This window comes from Sus scrofa, chromosome 11, assembly GCF_054392235.1.
Source record: "Sus scrofa isolate SSC_HxYL_T2T_F1_AM1 chromosome 11, Sscrofa_HxYL_maternal_Yorkshire_Landrace_v2.0, whole genome shotgun sequence".
Taxonomy (NCBI): Eukaryota; Metazoa; Chordata; class Mammalia; order Artiodactyla; family Suidae; genus Sus; species Sus scrofa.
Genome location: NC_139393.1, coordinates 21,755,459 through 21,776,483, shown reverse-complemented (window position 1 = coordinate 21,776,483; position 21,025 = coordinate 21,755,459). Strand labels below are relative to the sequence as shown.

Sequence of the window (21,025 nt, the reverse complement as noted above, 5' to 3'; positions counted from 1 at the left end):
AAAAAAAAAAAAGACAACTTACAGAATGGGAGAAAATAGTTTCAAACGATGCCACTGACAAGGGCTTCATCACTAAAATATACAAACTATTTATACAACTCGACAGCAAAAAAAAAAAAAAAAAACCAACAAGCCAAATGAAAAATGTACAAGAGACCTAAACAGATTATTTCCCCAAGAAAATATACAGAATGGTCAACAAGCACAGGAAAAAATGCTCAACATCACTAAATATTAGAGAAATGCATATCAAAACCACAATGAGGTACCACCTCACACCAGTCAGAATGGCCATCATTAACAAGTCAACAAATAACAAATGCTAGAGAGGGTGTGGAGAAAAAGGTACCCTCCCCACGCTGTTGGTGGGAGTGCAAATTGGTACAACTTCTGTGGAAAACAGTATGGAGGTACCTCAGAAAACTAAATCTAGAACTACCATATGAACCAGCAATCCCACTCTTGGGCATATATCCAGACAAAATTTTCATTGAAAAAGATACACTTACCCATATGGTCACTGCAGCACTATTCACAATAGGCAAAACAAGGAAACAACCTAAATGTCCATTGACAGATGAACGGGTTAAGAAGATGTGTTATATATACACAATGAAATACTATTCAGCCATTAAAAAGAACAAAATAATGCCATTTGCAGCAACATGGATAGAACTAGAGACTCTCACACTAAGTGAAGTAAGTTAGAAAGAGGAAGACAAATACCATATGATATCACTTATATCTGATATCTAATATATGGCACAAATGAACCTTTCCACAGAAAAGAAACTCATGGACTTGGAGAAAAGACTTATAGTTGCCAAGGGGGAAGAGGATGGAGTAGGATGGACTGGGAGTCTAGGGTTAAGAGATGCAAACTACCACATTTGGAGTGGATAAGCAATGAGATCCTGCTGTATAGCACAAGGAACTATATCCAGACACTTGTGATGGAACATGATGGAGGATAATGTGAGAAAAAGAATATATATATATATGTATGACTGCTATACAGTAGAAATTGACAGAACAGTGTAAATCAAGTATAATGGAAAAAATAAATATCATTTTTAAACAAAATTATGATGAAGAGAGAAGTAGATCTCTGATTCTGTTTACCCGGTAATAAAGCACTAGAAAGCACAAGCTATAGCGAATGTGCAGAGAACAACACAGAAAGATATTAATAAGACACTTGACAAGACATTCTCAAACCAAGATAGACCAAGTAGACAAAGATATGAAAAACATAGATCAAAAAAAAAAAAAAAAACCCAAATGTTTTAGACAAATTTTAGAACTCAAAAGCCAAAAAAATAGAAAATATATTTTTTTTTCAAGCACACAAATTCAGAAAAACTGACTATATGTTAGGCCACAAAGAAAATCTCAACAAATTTTTAAAAAACAGAAATACAGACAGCAATAATAAAGAAGTTATTTTTAAAACAATCAAAAGAATACACACACACAAAACAAACAAAAGGCTCTTCAACCTGAAAAATTTTATATGTCATTAAACAACTATTGAATCATAGGTGAAACATATCTAAAGAGAAGTCCTTAAAAATAATTACAATGAAAGCATGATATATGAAATCCAGAGAATTCACCCAAAGTGGTTACCAGAAAAATGCTTATAACCATATATATATATATATATATATATATATGTTTTATGTAAATCAATGTTCAGCCAGTTCAAAAGAAAAGGAATATAGTAAACCAAAGAAGGAATTAATAAGAAAAACAAATGTGTTAGAAAAGAAAAAGAACTAATATATAAATTCAAAAGCTGTTTCTTTGAAAATAAACCACTGGCTAAGCTATGAAGAAAAAAATGAGAAAACATGAGCATTCAAAATCCAAAATGACAAAGTAAAAATAGCTGTGAGAACAGAAAAAAATGAAAAACACACAACTCCATTCAAACAAATTTTTTAAAAACCTAGATAAAATATTCAATTTTCGAGAAAAACAATATTAACAAAATTGACTTAGACAAAGACAAAAGTCTACTAATTTCTATTGAAAAAATAAATTAAAGAACTTCTTCATAAAATAGTACCAGATTCAGATGGTTTCACACGGGAATTCTACCAAACCTTTCAAGAACAGAAAATCCCAATACCACTAAAGACATTTCAGAACAAAGAATTAGGAATGTTTTGTTATTAAAGGTACTTGGACTATCTGTGAAGTGCTACAGTGTTATTTGAAAGTAGACTTGAATTAGTTGTAAATTACTTACAAACTCTAGAGCAATCACTTCAAAAAGTAAAAAATAACAAGTATAATTGATACGCTAAGAAAGGATAGGAAAAGGAATAAGAACATTCAATTCAAACCATAAAAGGCACAAAAAGAGTGGAAGACAAAAAATAGGAGCAAAAAACAATGGTATGACAAATAGAAAACAGTAACAATTACAGTAGGTATTAATACAACTATATCAATAATTACTTTAAACATCAAATGGACTAAACATACCAATAATTAAAATAAAGGGTTTGTCACAGTGGATCAAAAAACAAGACTCAGCGTGCGTGCGTGCGTGCGTGCGTGCGTGTGTGTGTGTGTGCCTTCCATGAAAAATCAACTATAAACATAAAGACATATGGATAAAAAAGGAAGGGGATGGAGAAAGATACACTATGCAAATACTAATCTAAAGAGTGGAAGGAGCCATATTAATTTTAGACAGCAGACTTCAAGAACAAGGAAATTTATCAGGGCCAAAAATTTATAACATAATAATAAAGGGGTCAATTCTTCAAAAAGGTATTATAATATTCCTTAATATATGCACCTAAAGACAGTGTCAAAATATATGAAGTAAAAACTGATTACTGCAAGGAGAAATACATGATTCACTAATACAGCTGCAGACTTTAACATCCCTCTATCAGAAATGTACAGACCCAGCAGGCAGAAATTTAGCCAGAACACAACTGAAATCAAAAGCACCACCACTCTATTTGACATAACTCGATCTAAAGACTACTTCATCCAATGACAGAAGAATACACATTCTTCTCAAGCTCACATTGAACAGTCACCAAGATAGAACACATTCTAGACCATAAAACGCACAGTTAAAAGAACAAAAAAATCATATAGTGTCTGCTCTCAGACCACAAAGGAATTTAACTAGAAATCAGTAACAGATAGCTAGATAATATCAAACTGTGTGATTAAAAACAACACACTAGTAATTAACACTTGGGACAAAGAAGAAATCTAAGAGAAGTTTCAAAATATTTCAAACTAAATGAAAATAAAATACAATTTATCAAATTTTGTGGGATGCACGTAAAGTACTGCTTAGAAATTTATGTCACTGAATTAAAATAGAAAAGAAGAAAATTCTAAAATCAGTAATCTAAGTTTCCATCTTAGAAAACTAGAAAAAGAATAACTGAAATCTAAAGTAAGCAAAATAAAAACAACAAAAATTAGAATGGAAATCAATGAAATTGAAAACAGGAAATCAATCAAGAAGAATCAACAAAAGATCAAGCCTTACTCAGGCAAACTAAGAAAAAAAGAGAGAAAACATAAATTATCAATATCAGAAATAAAAGAGGAAACATTACAGACCCCAAGGACATTTAAAGGTCAGTAAAAGAATACAATGAACAATGCTATGCCCACAAATTTGATAACCAATACCCAAACCGGATGAAGATATTATAAGGGAAAAAAAGATTAATATATCTCATGAACATAGATGCAAAAATCCTGAACAAAATATTACCAAATCGAATCCAACAATACATAAAAAAAATAATACACTACAACCAAGTGAGATTTATACCAAGTATGTAAGACTGGTTTAACATTTAAAACTCAGGAGCTGCGGTTGTGGCTCAGCAATTAGCAAAAGCGTCTAGCATCCATGAGGACCTGGGTTCGATCTCTGGCCTCGCTCAGTGGGTTAAGGACCTGGCATTGCCATGAGCTGTGGGGTAGGTCATAGATGCTGCTCAGATCCCACGTTGCTGTGGCTCTGGCATAGGCCAGTGGCTCCAGCTCTGATTGGACCCCTAGCCTGGGAACTTCCATGTGCCGCAGGTACAGCCCTAAAAAAAAAAAAAAAAAAGACAAGAACAACAACAAAAAATTTAAAACTCAGTAATCCATCAACAGACTAACAAAGAAAAATCACATGATCATATCAAACATGATCATATAAACAGATACAGAAAAGGCATTTAACAAAATTCAGGGGAGTTCCCATCGTGGCACAGTGGAAATGAATCCGACTAGGAACCATGAGGTTGTGGGTTCAATCCCTGGCCTTGCTCAGTGGGTTATGGATGAGGCATTGAGGCTGTGACTTGTGGTGTAGGCTGGCAGCTGTAGCTCTGATTAGACTCCTATGGGAACTTCCATATGCCGTGGGTGTGGTGCTGAAAAGACAAAAGACCAAAAAAAAAAAAAAAACCAGGAGTTCCCATATGGAACAGTGGAAATGAATTCAACTAGGGACCATGAGGTTGCAGATTTGATCCCTGGCCTCACTCAGCAGGTTAAGGATCTGGTGTTGCTGTAAGCTGTGGTGTAGGTCACAGATGTGGCTCAGATCTGATTTTTGCTGTGGCACAGGCTGGCTGCTATAGCTCCAACTGGACCCCTAGCCTGGGAACCTCCATATGCCACAAGTGCAGCCCTAAAAAAAAAAAAAAAAACAAAAAAAAAAACACAAAAAAGCAAAGTCCAACACTCATTCTTGATAAAAATCTCTTAGTAAACTAAAAATAAAGAACTTTCTTAACTTGATAAAGAATATCTATACAAAACCTACAGATAACACCATAATTACTGGTGAGAAACTGGAAGTTTTCTTGCTAACATCAGGAACAAAAAGGTGTCCCTTCTCACCATTCCTTCTCAACATCATAATGGAAGCTTTAGCTAATGCAATAAAACAAGAAAAGGAAATAAAAAGTATATGGATTGAGAAAGAAGAAATAAATGTCTTTGTTCAAGGATGACATGACTGTCTACGCAGAAATTCTTTAAGTACCATAAATTTGTAGGCTGCTTTGGGTAGTATGGATGTTTTAACAATACCAATTCTTCGGGAGTTCCCACTATGGCTCAGCAGAAATGAACTCTAGTATCCATGAGGAAGTGAGTTCAATCCCTGGCCCCACTCAGTAAGCTAAGGATCTGGCATTGCAGCAAGCTGTGGTGTAGTCTCAGATCTGTCCTTGCTGTGGCTACAGCCCTTAAAAAAACCCAAAGAAACCACTAATTCTTCAAATCCATGAATATGGTATTATCTTTCCACTTATTTGTGTCACTTTCAATTCCTTTCATAGATGTCTTATTGTTTTCAGGGTACAGATCTTTCACCATCTTGGTTAAATTTATTCCTATACATTTATTGTTTCCGATCCAACTGTAAATATGATTATTTTCTTAATTTCTCTTGCTGATAGATCATTATCAGTATATAAAAATACTACAGGTTTCTGTACATTAATTTTGTATCCTACAACTTCACTGAATTCACTTATTAGTTCTAATAGGTTTTTTTTGGTAAGTCTTTAGGGTTTCCTGTATTTGGTATCATGTTACCTGCTAACAGTTGTGTACATATTTTTAAGTGGAGGATAATCCATTAACTTAGTTTTTAGGTTACCCATAATGAAAAAAGTATAACAATCATGAGATTAAAAGGTAGACTTTTCTGAATGCAACCTGTTTTATAGATTTAACTTTGAAACCATGAGGTGCCTCATTAGCACAGTAGGCATCAGTTTCAAAATTTTGAAATCACAGAAATGGTTGTTTTAAATAACCCTAAAACTAGAATCAAAATGAAATAAATCAACCCAACCACATATCAGTTTTAGGTTTAACCACATAGACAACTTTTCAAGGGACCTAAAACACAATTTAAATATACATTCCGAACAGATTTCACAGATACTTCCCTCACAAGATATATCCTAAGGACTACAAAGACACACCTTACACACTGTTCCTAGTAATAAGATTATTAGCAACACTATTGTTAATTGTTATACTGGAACTATTAAATGTAAGATAATACAAATGAATGTCAACAGAGACTAAAATTTTTAGCACAAGAGAAAAGCGATACAACTAGAAAATCAAAGAATTAGGTAGAAGTCTTACAATTCTAAAACTGAATTACTTGAACTCATGTTTGTTTGCATGTTTTTAAAGAGAAGATACATGTGTATTTCCTAGGTGAAACACAATGAAAAGCCTTAAAAACAACCACCAATCTACTGGTTTCCAAGTAGTGGTCCTAAAATCATCTCCCAGTAAAACAACCAAGGCTACAGGGGAAAATGGCTGACTCCAAACAAAGGGTATAAAATATACACAGTGAGCTGGGAACATCTTAACAGAAACAAAGGAACTATCAAGGACTACTGAGGCTGTATCAATACAAGGCAGGCTATAACTGGACTTCATCAAAATTTAAAAGATATTTTGAAAGGCACCACAAAGAAAATAAAAAGGCAAGTCACATACTGGGAAAACCTATTTGCAATACATATATCTTACATATAACTGGTAGTACTCAGAACATACAAGAACCACAAATCTGTATATAAGAGCCCAACTTATAAGCAAAAGATATAAACAGATGATTCACAGATGCCCTTTTATATATTTTAAAAATATATAAAAGGGCAATAAACACATCAAAAGATGTGCAACATCACTAATCATCAAGAAATGCAAATTAAAACCAGCATATCCACTAGAACAATGCAAAGTGCTGGCAAGAATGTAGAGCAACTAAAACTCTCAAACACTGTAGGCTGAGATGTAAAATGGAATAACCACTTTGGAAAACCATTAAGCAGTTTGTTTTAAAGTGAAGGGTAAACATAGCATATGACTCAGCAACTCCGCTTCTAGGTATTTACCACAGAGAACTTAGGTCTTCAGAAAGACTTGTATGGAAATGTTCATAGCAGCTTTACCCATGATAGCAAAAAAAGCAGAGAATAACTTGTGTCCATCAACTGGGGAATGGATAAACAAATTCTGATATATCTATATAAAAATACTATGATAAAAGGAAATCCATGATAGGAGTTCCCGTCGTGGCGCAGTGGTTAACGAATCCGACTAGGAACCGTGAGGTTGCGGGTTCGGTCCCTGCCCTTGCTCAGTGGGTTAACGATCTGGCGTTGCCGTGAGCTGTGGTATAGGTTGCAGACGCGGCTCTGATCCCGCGTTGCTGTGGCTCTGGTGTAGGCCGGCGGCTACAGCTCCGATTCGACCCCTAGCCTGGGAATCTCCATATGTGGCGGGAGCAGCCCAAAGAAATAGCAAAAAAGACAAAAAAAAAAAAAAAAAAAGGAAATCCATGATAAAAGGAAAAAATTATTGACATGGCTGCATTTCCAAACTATTACGCTAAAAGAACTGAGACACAAGAATACATATGATCCGATTCCATTATAGTACCGGATCAAGAGGCTGTCAGGAGCCTGGTTTGAGAGGGGATGGACTCTAAAATGACATGAAGATATGTTCTGGGTTGACGGAACTGCTATGTATCTTGATCATAGTAGTGGTGATACAGGTATGTACAGTTGTTGAGAATCAAACAGTACACTTAAAACGAATAACTTTAACGTTCACAAATTATTCACAACAAAGTGAAATTTAAAAAGACCTCAGCAGCACTGCCGTGAGCTGTGGTGCAGGTCACAGACGTGGACTGGATCTGGCGTGGCTGTGGCTGTGGCGCAGGCTGGCAGCTGTAGCTCCGATTAGACCCCTAGCCTGGGAATCTCCATGTGCCATGGGTGTGCCCCCCCCCAAAAAAAAAATAAATAAATAAATAAAAATAAAAAGACGTCAGGATCTAATATAAAGACCTCCCACAAGTTAAGGAAGGGACATTTGAACAAAAATAGAAAAAAGAAAAGAAAGAAAGAATAATAGTGGTAGTGGATTAGAGTTAGAGGGATCAATAAGAACTCATGTTTAGCTTAACATAGATAGAAGTGGTTACTAGTAATATTTATAGATATATGCATATATACGCCTTAGTATACACACATATATGTCTTTGCTCTGTCAACTAAGAGGGCCTAAAAGAAACACCACCCCAGCAGGAACAAGCTCGCTCACTCTTGCTCTCACTCTCTCCTAGCCATCAGAGAAAAAGCCCATGTTACCCACACAAAGATGCCAACCCAGGTGGAAAGAGACTGAGGCCTCTAGCTGACTGTCAGCTTCAACAAGCCAACATGTGAGTGAACAAATCTTCAAATGATTCCTGCCAGCAGCATTCCAGTAACTCAGCTGAGATCTGAGACATAACGGAAGAAATAAGCTATATCTACTGTGGCCTTTCTGATTTCCTGACAGAATCCACAAACAAAATAAATGATTGTTTTATGCCAAAAATGTGGCAACTGGAACTCCTTTTAATGCTATCAAAAAATATATCTGCAGAACATACTAGGCTAAAACATTAATTTTTTATATGAAATGAGTATTATCTATATTTAAAAATCACTATAATCATTCCTGCACTACACCTTGTCAGTTTTACCAGGTGGTATATATTGTATCTCCACTCACATTCTCACCCTTCGCTTTTAAACCCTTTCCTCTGAAAGAAACACACAACATGGTAAATCAACTATACTTTAATAAAAGAGAAACAGATAAACAAAATTCGGCTGTTCGACTTGATCCTAGGGAGAGTCACTTCTTAAATTTTTAATTCAGTGACTCTCTACTCGTCCTGTCTTACATTTACCGTGTTTTACTGTTTCCAAAGAATTTTCACGTGTATATCCTCAGCGTAGTTTGTGACATACTGGTGCAGGTATCTTTATTTTAAAGATAAAAAGCAAGAACAAGAGACAGGATAGTTAGTAGAAGTGTAAATGAGAGTCTGGGTCAGCTTTGTACAACAGATAGAGCCCTAGCTCCTCCCTCGGTCAGTGTCACTTTTTCCTCTTCTAGCCAGAAACATTAAGGTGAACAAGGTACGGGATTTTTTTTGGGGGGTGGGGGTTGAAGGAATAAGAATAGAACTGTGTAGAGGACTATGGAGCAAAACTAATAATTATACGTTATTAGTTGGGAGGTACAGTTTCTTCCAGAGACAGGGAGCGCCATGCTAGAAATTAGTTCTCAATTCAGAGTATCAGAGACCCCAGCATTACAGGGGTAAAGATCTATTCTAGGTAGTATGCTGAGGCAAAATCGATGGTAGCCTAGAAAATATCTGAAAGAGGCGGGAAGGTGCATCATCAACTTGAGATTCAGCTGAAGACTGAGATCTGAAAAAGTAATCCGCATAGTAGTCACCTTAAATAGATGCAGAGTGGAGGGGAGGATAAATACCACATCGAAACAGATTCTCTGACGATAAGTCATTGTGTTGAGGTGGGGTAGGAAACACGAGCAAATGATAAAAATGACCCTTTGAAAAAATACTGGACAAGGAAAAGGAAACATCATTCTGAAGTCTCAAAAGAAAAACTTCTGAAAATGACTTACTATTGGAACCAGAAAAGGTCACTGAAATGATTTAGAAAAAAAACTGGAATACATTACACAGATCAGCTGCAACATGATTCCAATTGTTTTAATTTCATATATGAGAGTGAAGACTAATAAAAAAAGATTTAAGACTTTAAAAATAAAGATCATGAAAAATACTGGAGGAGTTCCCACTGTGGCTCAGTGGTAACAAACCCGACTAGTATCCATGAGGTAGCGGGTTCAATCCCTGGCCTCGATTAGTGGGTTAACGATCTGGCGTTGCAGTGAGCCATAGTGTGAGTGGGGAGCTGCAGCTCCGATTTGACCCCTAACCTGGGAACTTCCATATGCCACACCTGCAGCCCTTAAAAAAAAAAAAAAAAAGGTAGTGGAGATGCATGGTGGTAAAGATTACATAACAATGTGAAGTACTGAATACACTTAAAATATTTAAAATAGTAAATTTATATTTTATAATTTAAAAAAATTTAAGATCAATACAGACAAACTTAGACCACTGCCCATCTGTTCTGAGGTAAGATCTTAGGTGAGCAAAGGATGCTCAAAGAGCATCTCCAAATGCTAAAGCAGATATCCTCCCACAAATGATGAGTTATTTAATCCTTCTTTTTTTCTTTTTCTTTTTTTTTTTGCTTTTTAGGGCCACACCTGTGGCGTATCGGAGTTGTAGCCACTGGCCACAGCCACAGCCATACAGGATCTGAGCTGTGTGTGTGACCTACACCACAGCTCATGGCAACACCAGATCCTTAACCCACTGAGCAAGGTCAGGGATCAAACCCGCAACCTCATGGTTCCTAGTCGGATTCATTTCTGCTGCACCGCAACGGGAACTCCTGCTTAATCCTTTCTTGAATGAATGCAGCAACAAATCTTAAGAGACAGGTTTGCCCATGCATGCCCTAATCATCAACAAATGCTTGCATATTCCTATCTGACTCTATTCAGAGTTCTAATTTTGCTTTCAAAGCTACTGCTTTATGCTCCAATTATATAAAATAACAATCTCTATTACAAAAGAAGAAAACACAATTCAATTATTGCATTTGAAAAGTTCTATACAGACTGGTTAAAGTATGTAGTACATAAAAATACATATATTATTTTGTAAATGTTTTAAAAGAGCACATAAGTGTCTATGTGAATACAGAAAACAGGGCCCAAAATTAGTTGTCCATAATGCTATAAGCCTGGTGTACAAAGGGGTCACGAAGCAATTCTCTCTCCTTGCCATCTCAGTTAAAGGCATGGTAAGCTTGTAGTTAGGCTTAACACCTCCCTTCCACCCACTGTTTTGGTCATCAAATCCAACTGACTCTACTTCAAAGAAGCCTCTCACCATGTTAAATTCAGTTCTATTACGTTAACTTTGGTTTAGATCACCTAGACCTGCCCATATGTTCAAAATATTCTCAATGCAACACATGACCAACGTAAAAAAATTATTAACAAGGAGTTCCCTTGTGGTGCAGCAGGCTAAGGATCTGGTATTGTCACTGCTGCAGCTCAGATCAGGTTCAACCCCTGGACCTCGAACTTCCACAGGCCACAGGCACAGCCGCTCCCGCCTCCCCACCCCCTGCCAAAAAATAAAACTATTAATGAGATACTTGCCTTTATTTTATACTAAGTTTTTGAAATTCAGCATGTGTTTTACACTTACAGCACATCTCAATTCAGACTGGCTACACTTCAAGTGTTCAACAGCCCCACTGGACAGTGCAGACCCAAGAGCATTAGGAGTTCTCAACACACTGGCAGCACCTCAGAACGGCTGTTCAGTACGTGAACTTAATAGTTCCAGGGTCTGGAGGTGAGCTGATAAACGAGGTATAGCTCTTCAGCCCCCGTCTCATATAGACTTGCTATTAATTCTTTCACACTAGGTGTACCTCTTCACAGGTTCTCCAACACATCAGTCCTTTAAAGCTCACTTACTCTGTTGGTTTTCTTCCTCTGCCTTAGACTTTCATCCCTCCCCTCCTTCAACCCATCTACTCTTCAACACCCAATCCAAAAGTCATTTCCTACTGTGAAGTATTTCCTGCTTCCCCAGGCAGTTATTTATTCCCTCTGTTGTGTGTTTTACTCACCCTCTGACATACACCACAGTCTAGAGAATTTTAGTTTATCTACTTATGAATTTGTCAACCTCATAACTCAGACAATTTGGAGGTGAGGTCAGTGGCAGAGCAGCAGTGTCATGACAGTTAAGTGGTGGAAAATCACATACATCCTACCTTAGCTTTGCTATGTTATCCTATACTTGCCCCTAAACTAAATCCAACTTTCCCATAGAAATGCACTATGTGAAGATCAAGACTCACACATGACACAGCAAGGAATCAAGAGAAATGATGAGCACCTGCTTTTGTGCCGGATCTATCATTCAAGATAACTAATGCCGGAGAGCCTAGCTTACTAGCAGTTAGGTTTCTAAGTTTGGATGGTGAATTCCCTAAAACCTGATCACGCTTAAATCTTGAGACTCTATCCCAATTTGGTGCAAGAAGCTCAGTGCCTTTGAGGGCTTCCTCATCTAGGGAGAGCAAGAACCAGGCTTTGAACTTCTAAAAATATACCAACTTTGCTGTCCACTAAAATGGTAACACTGAACATAATCTTTACCCAGATACCTGTTAAAAACCTAACTTGCCCGATGCTCATGTTCATCTTAAGAGCCTAAACCCAATTTATATTAGAGAAAAAAGGCTAAGAGCTATTCTTTTTTTTTCTTTTTTTTAAGAGCTATTCTAATACCAGTGCATACCATTCATTAAGCTGTCATCATGGAAGAGTCCGTCGTGTTACTTGTTTTACATATATTTTCTTCACAGTAACACAATAAGATAGCTATCACCTTCACTGTACAGATAAGGAAATTGACAGGAGCGTTCAATAACAATTCCTCAAGTACTGTGTTTAGAACATGAGTTCCAGATGTCTGCGCTCTACATTAACTACAGTCGACCTAGTGGTATGCTGGAGCCAGTTCACACCGACTCATAAGAGCCGCTGTTAAATTTTTAGGAACTATATACAAGCTATAATTAAAAATTAAATTATATAAACTAACAAATAAGTAATACTAAAAACCAAGTAATAATTATTCAAAACTCACTTCCTAAATATTTAAGTACATTTTACTCTTGTGGTTAATTTTGTGTGTGTGTGTGTGTGTGTGTGTGTGTGTGTGTGTGTGTGTATTCCCACACTTCCCAACTCTATATTCAGTGATACCATTTTAGTAGCTTGAAATGGACCCTGATGGAAGGAAGCATTTACACCAGAGAAACTGGTATATCATACAAAGTATGGCTTTCTTTTTTTCTGAGTGGTTGTTAAACATTTACCAGCAAACTAAATATTCATTATTCTGAAATAAAAGATTATTTCATAATGCAATACACATGCTCAGCCCCTACCCAGAAATTCTAATTTCGCAGATCAAGGATAGAGTACCTGCATGTGTATTTTGAAAAAGACCATCTCTCCTCCGAAAGAATTCTGATACACACCTCCAGCTAAGAACTACCACCTGAGACTTGTAAAAGTTTTATGTATCAAACATTAGAAAGCTATATACTGAAAACCACATTACTTTTAAGTCCTCAAAAATAAGTTTTTACAAACTATATAAGACACAGCTTTTTTTTTTCAAGGATCAAGACAGCCATAAGAAAGCTTTATATAACTTAAATTATCAAAGAGGTTGCTGCTTATATAATTCAATAATTATCATTAAAAGGCTGTAATGATGCAACCAGATATCCATACGTAAAAAAATGAGATTGGACCCTTACCTCACACCATAAGTAAAAATTAACTCAAAATAGATCAAAAATTTAAATGCAAGAACTAAAGCACCAAGATTTTTTGGAAGAAAACACAGACATAAATCTTTGTGATCTTGAATTAGACAAATAGTTTCTTAAATATGACACCAAAAGCACAATAACAAAAATACAGGTAATGGATTTCATCAAATTAAAAACATTTGTGCTTTTGGGTTCCTTTCGTGGCTCAGGGGTTAAAAACGAACCCAACTAGGATTCGTGAGGGTGCGGGGTTTGACCCCTGGCCTCACTCAGTGGGCCAAGGATCCAGTGTGCCGTTAGCTGTGGTATAGGTCACAGACACAGCTCAGATCTGGCATTGCTGTGGCTGTGGAACAGGCCAGCAGCTGTAGTTCCAATTCAAGCCCTTGGGAACTTCCATATGCCACAGGTGCGGCCCTAAAAGAAAGCAAAAAATAAATAAATAAAATAAAAACATTTGCTGTTTAAAGGACACTATCAAGAACATGAAAAGACAACACACAGAATGGATAAAAATTTTTGCAAATCATATAGATATAGGACTTGTGTCCAGAATATATAAAGAATTCCTAGAAATCAACAATAAAAAAAATCCAATTCATATATTGGCAAAGAATCTGAATAAACATTTCTCCAAAGAAGATATACAAATGGCCAATTCACAGTCAAGATATTCACCACCACCAGCAGTCAGGGAAACACAAGTCAGAACTACAATGACATTACCAACAGGACGGCTATAATCAAAAATGTTAGCAAGGATGTGGACTATTGGAAATCTCACACACTGCTGTAAAGAATTTTAAATGATGCAGCTACTTTGGAAAACCTTCTAGCAGTTCCTCAAAAGGTTAAGCATAGCCACCATATGACTCAGCAATCCCACTCCCAGATAGAAACCCAAGAGAAATGACAACATACGGCCACACAAAAACTTGTATATGAATGTTCACAGCAGCACTGATTCGTAAGAGCCAAAAAGTGGAAACAACCAAAACATGTGTCAACTGATAAATGGATAAACAGAATGTGATATATCAATACGATGGAGTATTATTTGGCAAAAACAAGAAATGAAATAATGATACATCCTATAATCTTTCATGAACCTTGAAAACACTGCTAAGTGAAAGAAGCTACTCAAAAGCAAAAGAAAAACAAACAAACAAAAAAACCCCACATATTATATGACTCTATTTATATGAAATTACCCAGAATAGGCAAACCTACAGTGACAGTAAATGGAATAGTGGCTGCCTAGGACTGGTAGTCAATTGAGGGGCTAGAAAAATGACCACCAAAAGGTACGGGTTTTCTTTCTAGGGTCATGAAATTGTTCTAAAATTGACTGTGGTGATAGATGCACGACTCTGTGAATACAGGAAAAAGGACCCAAGCGTACACTTTAAATAGGTGAACTCTACTGCAATAAATCTGCTGCAAATGCACATGCAAGAGAGTGATAAGTATCTTTAAAAAAAAAAAAAATTAGCTCTGGGAAATTTCCACTAATGACACACATCTATGTTTTCTTTTAATTAATAAACTACATCATAAACTGTGCTTCTCACTGGGCTTCACTGCCAGGAAATTCACTAAATTTGGTATGTGCATATGTGCATTCAGTTTCTGTCACCATCATGCCTTGCCTTCATTGTTTTAATTACAAGTGTTCTACTGGGAGCCACTTCAACCTTTCTTGGAAGCAGGCTGAACTCTGAAAACTTAAGAATACATTTAGGTAGCTGTGATGTCCACAAAGGTACAGAAGCCCTGTGAAGTTCACCTGGAGCTCTGCCAACCAGTTCCCTTCATCTTAACTACCACCAAGAACTAAAACAGTAACAACTATGAGTTTTCCCACAGGACTTCTTTCCGCTAAATTACATTATCCATGTAAAACATTATAATGCAATATTTCATATTTACCATATACTTGGCAAACAAGAAACAAGATATTTAAAATGGAACATAAATAATAAATTGCTACGGAAATTTAACTTTGTTTTGGGAAATGCATTCCTACCCTAACAGGTGAGGATGACTCCTCTGTATTTCGTTTCTGGGACTCAGTGTCCACATCTTGGCGCTTGTTCTTCATTCTTTCTCTAAGATCCCCTGTAGGTCTTTCTGGTGACCTTTGAACCAAAAAAAACAAAAACAAAACAAAAAACAAAACAACAAAAATCTATATTTATATAACATTTTATACTTCACAAATCTCAATATAATTTTTCTACTGTTCATGACTCCTAAAGTTCAGAAAAATAATAAATTCAGCTTAAATATTAATATGTAAGAATATGAGCACTACTTACAAGTTTCCTCCCAATAACAATCAAAATGTATACATTAAAATTCCTTGGGGTGGCAGGTACTCATGATATTAATAAAAAAACTATGTGAGCTGAGAGAAAGGAATTGGTATTAACGGTTTAATTTGTTTCCCTATTAATCACATAGTTAGCAAAAAATTAGAAGGTAAAGTTTTAAACCGCAACTCTGAAAAATGAATCCAGAAACAACTATATTATCCTCTACACATGCATGTGGTTGAATGCCACAAAATATTTTATGCATCTCAAGAACCAAAGCAAATACAGGAGTTATGTTATTCTTAAAACTGCTTAAATTTGAAATTATTGCAGAACAAAGCAAGATTTTCAACAGTGATTTTACACTCTGCTGTGGACTGTTTTTAATTAAGGAAAATAATACGTTTGATAAATGGCTGTTCAATTGTTTTCACACCATCACTAGGTGAGAAAAACAAAGTAGAGACTGAAAACGCACTGCCTTTAAAGAATATGCCTAGAGAACCCTTAAAAGAGGGCAGCAGATGTTAGGGGATGATACGTCCCTCTTTAGCAACCGAAAAATACTGTGTATGATATTTTTTTAAAGCTATGAATAAACTACGTAAATACTCACATCTATTTCAAGTAATAGTTGGTCAATCAAATCAATTCCTTTAATTTAATCAATCATTAATTAAATCACATGGTTAGTGGAAAAAAAAATAACTTCAGCCAATTCACTTTAAAGGATCTCATTAACATTTGCATGCACATTTTATAGATCTTTTAAAAATGTTTTAACAGTTCAAGCTGAACTTGTAAATGCAACTTCTTATTAAGAACCAGCACTTAAATGCTTTAAATAATTATGATGCCCATGTAAATTTTGTGTGTCCTAGTTTCCTTTATATAAGACAGTTCACCACAAACTTGTTTCTATCCGAAACAGTACCTAACAGAGTGCTCTGCGCATAGTAAATGCTCAAGGACTTAAATGACCTGTGACTAAATAAGCATTTCAGAAATACATTGCTTTTCTCTCCATCTTTGAATCACATTATGAACTCTATTGTTCTTCCTTATTAAAAAAAGGGGGAAATACACAAAGGAAGTTATGGAAGAAAAAATGCACAAAATAGGAAAATATACAAAAAAATTCTTTATTCTAAATCTAGTAATGACACCACTTTTTTCTACTTTAGACAAATTTCTTTGCCATCTCTTGCATAAAAGTTTTGAGTCAGTAAATAACAAATTTCAAAGATGAAGTAAAGCATGTATCGAAAGTACAATAACAATATAAGCAAAACATTAAAATTATTGGAATAGTTTCCCCAAGTATATGTTTATACACATACTAAACTTATGAACAGTAATTTTCCCACATTGACAGAAGGGACAGATGAAAATCTAAATACAAATAAAACATTGTATTCACCATCACAAATAAACTAAAGTGTACAACATTGTAAGTGAAGGAAAGTCAGCTAATGTTTAGGGTTTGAATTTTAAATTCTATTAAACTTCAAAATCTATACACATATACAAAAATTCACCCAATTTAAAGGGAAAAAAAAAAAAGCCACTCCAAATGCTAAAGTCCAGTTTTTATACTGTTGCTGAGGCCAAAGCAATCAGCACACTCACTTTGAGGACTAGGTAAATCAGCTGTTTACCAATCAGCTTTAAATTGTTTTTATGACAATCTTTATGTACATTAACATCTTTAAATATCATGACAAAAACCATCATGAGGGAACCAAAAGAAAAGATATTAAGCCTTGTCTTTATTAAAGGCAAAATGATGTTCTAAATAGGTAGTACATCTATGCACATATAAATATGTATTTTCATTTACATCAATATGTTGTGATGAAAGATTTGGCAAATGGATTTTAACTTACAGAGCCTGCATGACATTATCTTTTGTCATTAGGGGTTGAATTTAGAACATCTTAAAAAGCTGTCATTATAATATCCTATTTAAATGTTACTATTTTAATAGCTGAAAGCAGTTTCTCCTCACTCAAAACAAATCCATGAAATTGTGCCATCTTAAGCAGCACTTTAATACACAGTTGAGGAGTAGGGCATGAAAGTAAGCCATGAACGTAAGCCATATATATAGATGTTACAAAAACAATGTTTTGAAAAAAATTAATTTTAAAGCAAACATTTTATTACTTTTGAAATTAACCACTAAAAAGATGCTGTTGATCTGTGACTATTGATAAGATTACCACCAAAGTAGAATATCTGACCAAATATATGGTAGTATTTCAGATGTTTATACCACATAAATTACGAAAGCCATCTTCTAATAGTATACGAACAATTCGAAGTTCTCAATTTACCTTCTATAATTGCTGCTATAACCTTTACCACGGGGTGAAGGGCCATGTACGAATCTACATGTGTTTCCATAGAGGCAGTTGCCAGTCTTCAGCCAGTTACGGCACTGTGTCTAAGAGACAGACATTACTACGTAAATTTCATATGTAGTCATATTTATTTCTGGAAAAAAAAGATGCTAGTGGGACAAAAATTAAAGAAAATGCTATCGAAATTCTAACTAACCTGAGATACACTACTCCCCAAATAATAAAAAATCAGGATTTAAAAAAAAAGGAAAAAAGAAAGAAAAACCCATAAACCCTACTGCCCATCTCACTCTTTTTCATGAAACACATTTTTCAAGTTACCAAACTAATATTCCCACAATACAACAACCTATTCACTTTTGTTTAGATATAAACAAGAATAAATGCAAGAGAACCCTCGTGACTCTACTAGTGAGGACTCACCTCTGCTGAACTGCCAGTGCTGGGTCCAAGCCTCTCAAATACACTGGGTCTTCGGGATGTGCTATCAGATATGGTCTTGGTATTTTCCACTGTGACTTTCCTTCTAATTTTTGACATTTTGTACTACTTTAACCAAAAAAGAGAGAGGCAAAACTGTAAAATTCTTCAATTTTAAATAACTGAGCCCGTAACTTACAAGCTGATAAAATGGTAGATAACACGGCAAAATTACAGGGGATTTTCCTCAGAAGAAAAAAAGCCACAGGAGAGGTCAAAAGTCAACAGAGGTAAACAGAAGCTGTCTTCTAGGACACATCTTATTAGTGAATTTATAACAACTGTGAAATCTTTTGACTAGAATTTCACCTCTTCTGCAGAGTAAATGAGTAAGATTCTACCCACACAGTCAAGTTTTCACAATATATTCAATTTCAGAAGACACACTATAAAACGTTTAGTTTCTAGGTTCCTCACAAAAATTGTTTCAAAATTTAGCAACTATCTTTTAAAGAAAAGTTGTGCCATCATTCTCCATCAACTGGTTAACTGGAAAAGAAAGCTATGGCAAAAATAAAACCAGGTAAGAATTTTAATGATCGCAGAAATTATGTCTTTTACAGTTTAAGTGATAATAACATTAGCTATGTTCCAAAAATCAACTTAAGAGAAAAATACTATTCAAATATTTTCTTTGTCTTAGAAAAGCCAAAGAAGAATAGTCTAATCAAGGATATTTCTTTTTCAATAATACCAAAAAAAAAAAACCCTCAATATAGATAAAAATAACTTTCAAAATAGGATAAGCTGTAGAACTAAAAAAAGTGAAAATGTTTCGATAACCTACTATGTCAATTCATTGGCATAAAAGTCAAAGGCGCTAAAAGAAATAAATGGGTTACTCTACCAGCTTTAGTTATGAGAAAAGAAAGACAAATTATCAAAATAGTTTACAAAAGTAAATAAAACATTAAAAACTAAAATATACAATAATTCCAGGTGATTCAACTAGAAATGAAAATATCAGACAAGAGCACTACAATATATATTTGAAAACAATGTTAAATTCTAGACCTAGAATAATCTGAAGAGTATACTACTGTGGGAAGTGGGTAGGAACAGGCTAAGAGAAAGAAAAAGGAACTAAACCATATCACACTTAATACACTAAAAATGAATTGAAATTTTGTTAGTAATCAAGTTACTAGAATGAATGATGTCAGCTAAAGTGGTAAAAGCGCTATTTGGTAAAGAACTAGTCTCTCTAAAGTTTACAAGTGCTCTTTAATGTGGTTTCAAAGTAAAGTCACATCACTTGAAAGGAAACTGAATCATGGTAGTACAGAATCAAAACTTAAAAAAAAATTAGAAACAATGTTTGGTTCAGTTAGATACTCCTTTTCAGGTCACATTTTTAAAAGGTTCAAAGAATAAGGACAACATTTGACAAATGAACAAAGATAACCACAAGGAAAATATATGATATAACAGGGCAGGTTCATATTGGAAAAGCGTATATTCTTATCATTTAATATACAATATAATCATTACTTACAATTACAATCAATTTTTAGGGATTCAAAAAAGTTGGAAAGTAACTTTAAAGTACAATTTTTTAATTACATAGAGTGTCACATAAGTGAACAAGAAATTATACAACATAAAATCACTTATGTATCAACTATTCTCCAAGTAAGGGTTTACCCTCCACACTAGAGTTATATTAAAGGATAATCTTCGATTTAACTTTTCTTAGGCTCATTCTCAGCCCAAATGTGAATTTATAAAGAAAAGTTGATAAATTTCTTATGTACATTTGATTTATTGACCCTAAATAATTAAAAGCCAAGATAGTGATAAGTGGTGCTGAGGAAGATCTCCTAGAAAATGCAGAGCTTTGATTAAGTGAGAAAACCACCTTTTTATAATTTATAACTAAGATTTGATAAGAAGTAAATATATAACAAAATATACGGAAAAAGAACAAAAATGATTTAAGTTTCCTCATGTTACTATAAATATTAATACACTGAAATCCTCATGCACTAATTTGATTCTAAAAACATTTCTAATAAACTTAAAAATGAATAGGTTCTAAAAGCTCCTTATTAGCCATCAGTTATCTAAAATTTGGGAGCGAGGCACACCATCCCACCACACTGCCTCAAGATGACTAAACCTTACATTTTTCCTTCCACTATCAATGGAAACGATTAGGTTGGCCTACAAAATCCCTATCCCCAATAGGCCCCTACACGCAACACATCCTCCTCCAAAAAAATCGACAGCAGTGTTCTTCACAACTGGGGCAACAAGCTAATTATTATACTGATCAAAACACTGGTTATCTATCTATTATCTCCTTTCTTGTTTTACTGAGGGTTCCAGATATCATTAACTCCACGGTTTCTCTTCCCCAAATACTGTTGCTTGATCAGTGCTCCTCTCTTCTGACCTACAGCCAGAAAGCATGGTCTCACAGATTCTCTCCCACCCTAGATCCCTAACATAACCCTTTGAAGATGTCAGAGGGTTTGGACTGAGGACTAATGGTCCAATCTTACCCCCTCCTTGTATT

At 35.1% G+C, this 21,025-nt stretch overlaps 1 protein-coding gene across 23 annotated transcripts in view; it reads right to left on the bottom strand.

Moving 5' to 3' along the window:
- The window catches only part of ZC3H13 (zinc finger CCCH-type containing 13), an 88,776-nt gene that overhangs the window by 64,190 nt on the left and 3,561 nt on the right, over positions 1 to 21,025 (bottom strand). For 11 of the 23 annotated variants that reach the window (XM_021065593.2, XM_021065595.2, XM_021065597.2 and 8 more), the window contains exons 2-4: positions 18,451 to 18,576; positions 18,001 to 18,110; positions 15,376 to 15,487 (exon numbers count right to left, since the gene is read on the bottom strand). In XM_021065593.2, coding sequence (XP_020921252.2) covers positions 15,376 to 15,487; positions 18,001 to 18,110; positions 18,451 to 18,567 — 339 coding nt within the window. In that variant the 5' untranslated portion in view covers positions 18,568 to 18,576. Of the gene's footprint in view, positions 1 to 15,375; positions 15,488 to 18,000; positions 18,161 to 18,450; positions 18,577 to 21,025 lie in introns of all 23 variants that reach the window. The other 12 variants (XM_021065594.2, XM_084981766.1, XM_084981761.1 and 9 more) reach the window with 3 other exon arrangements.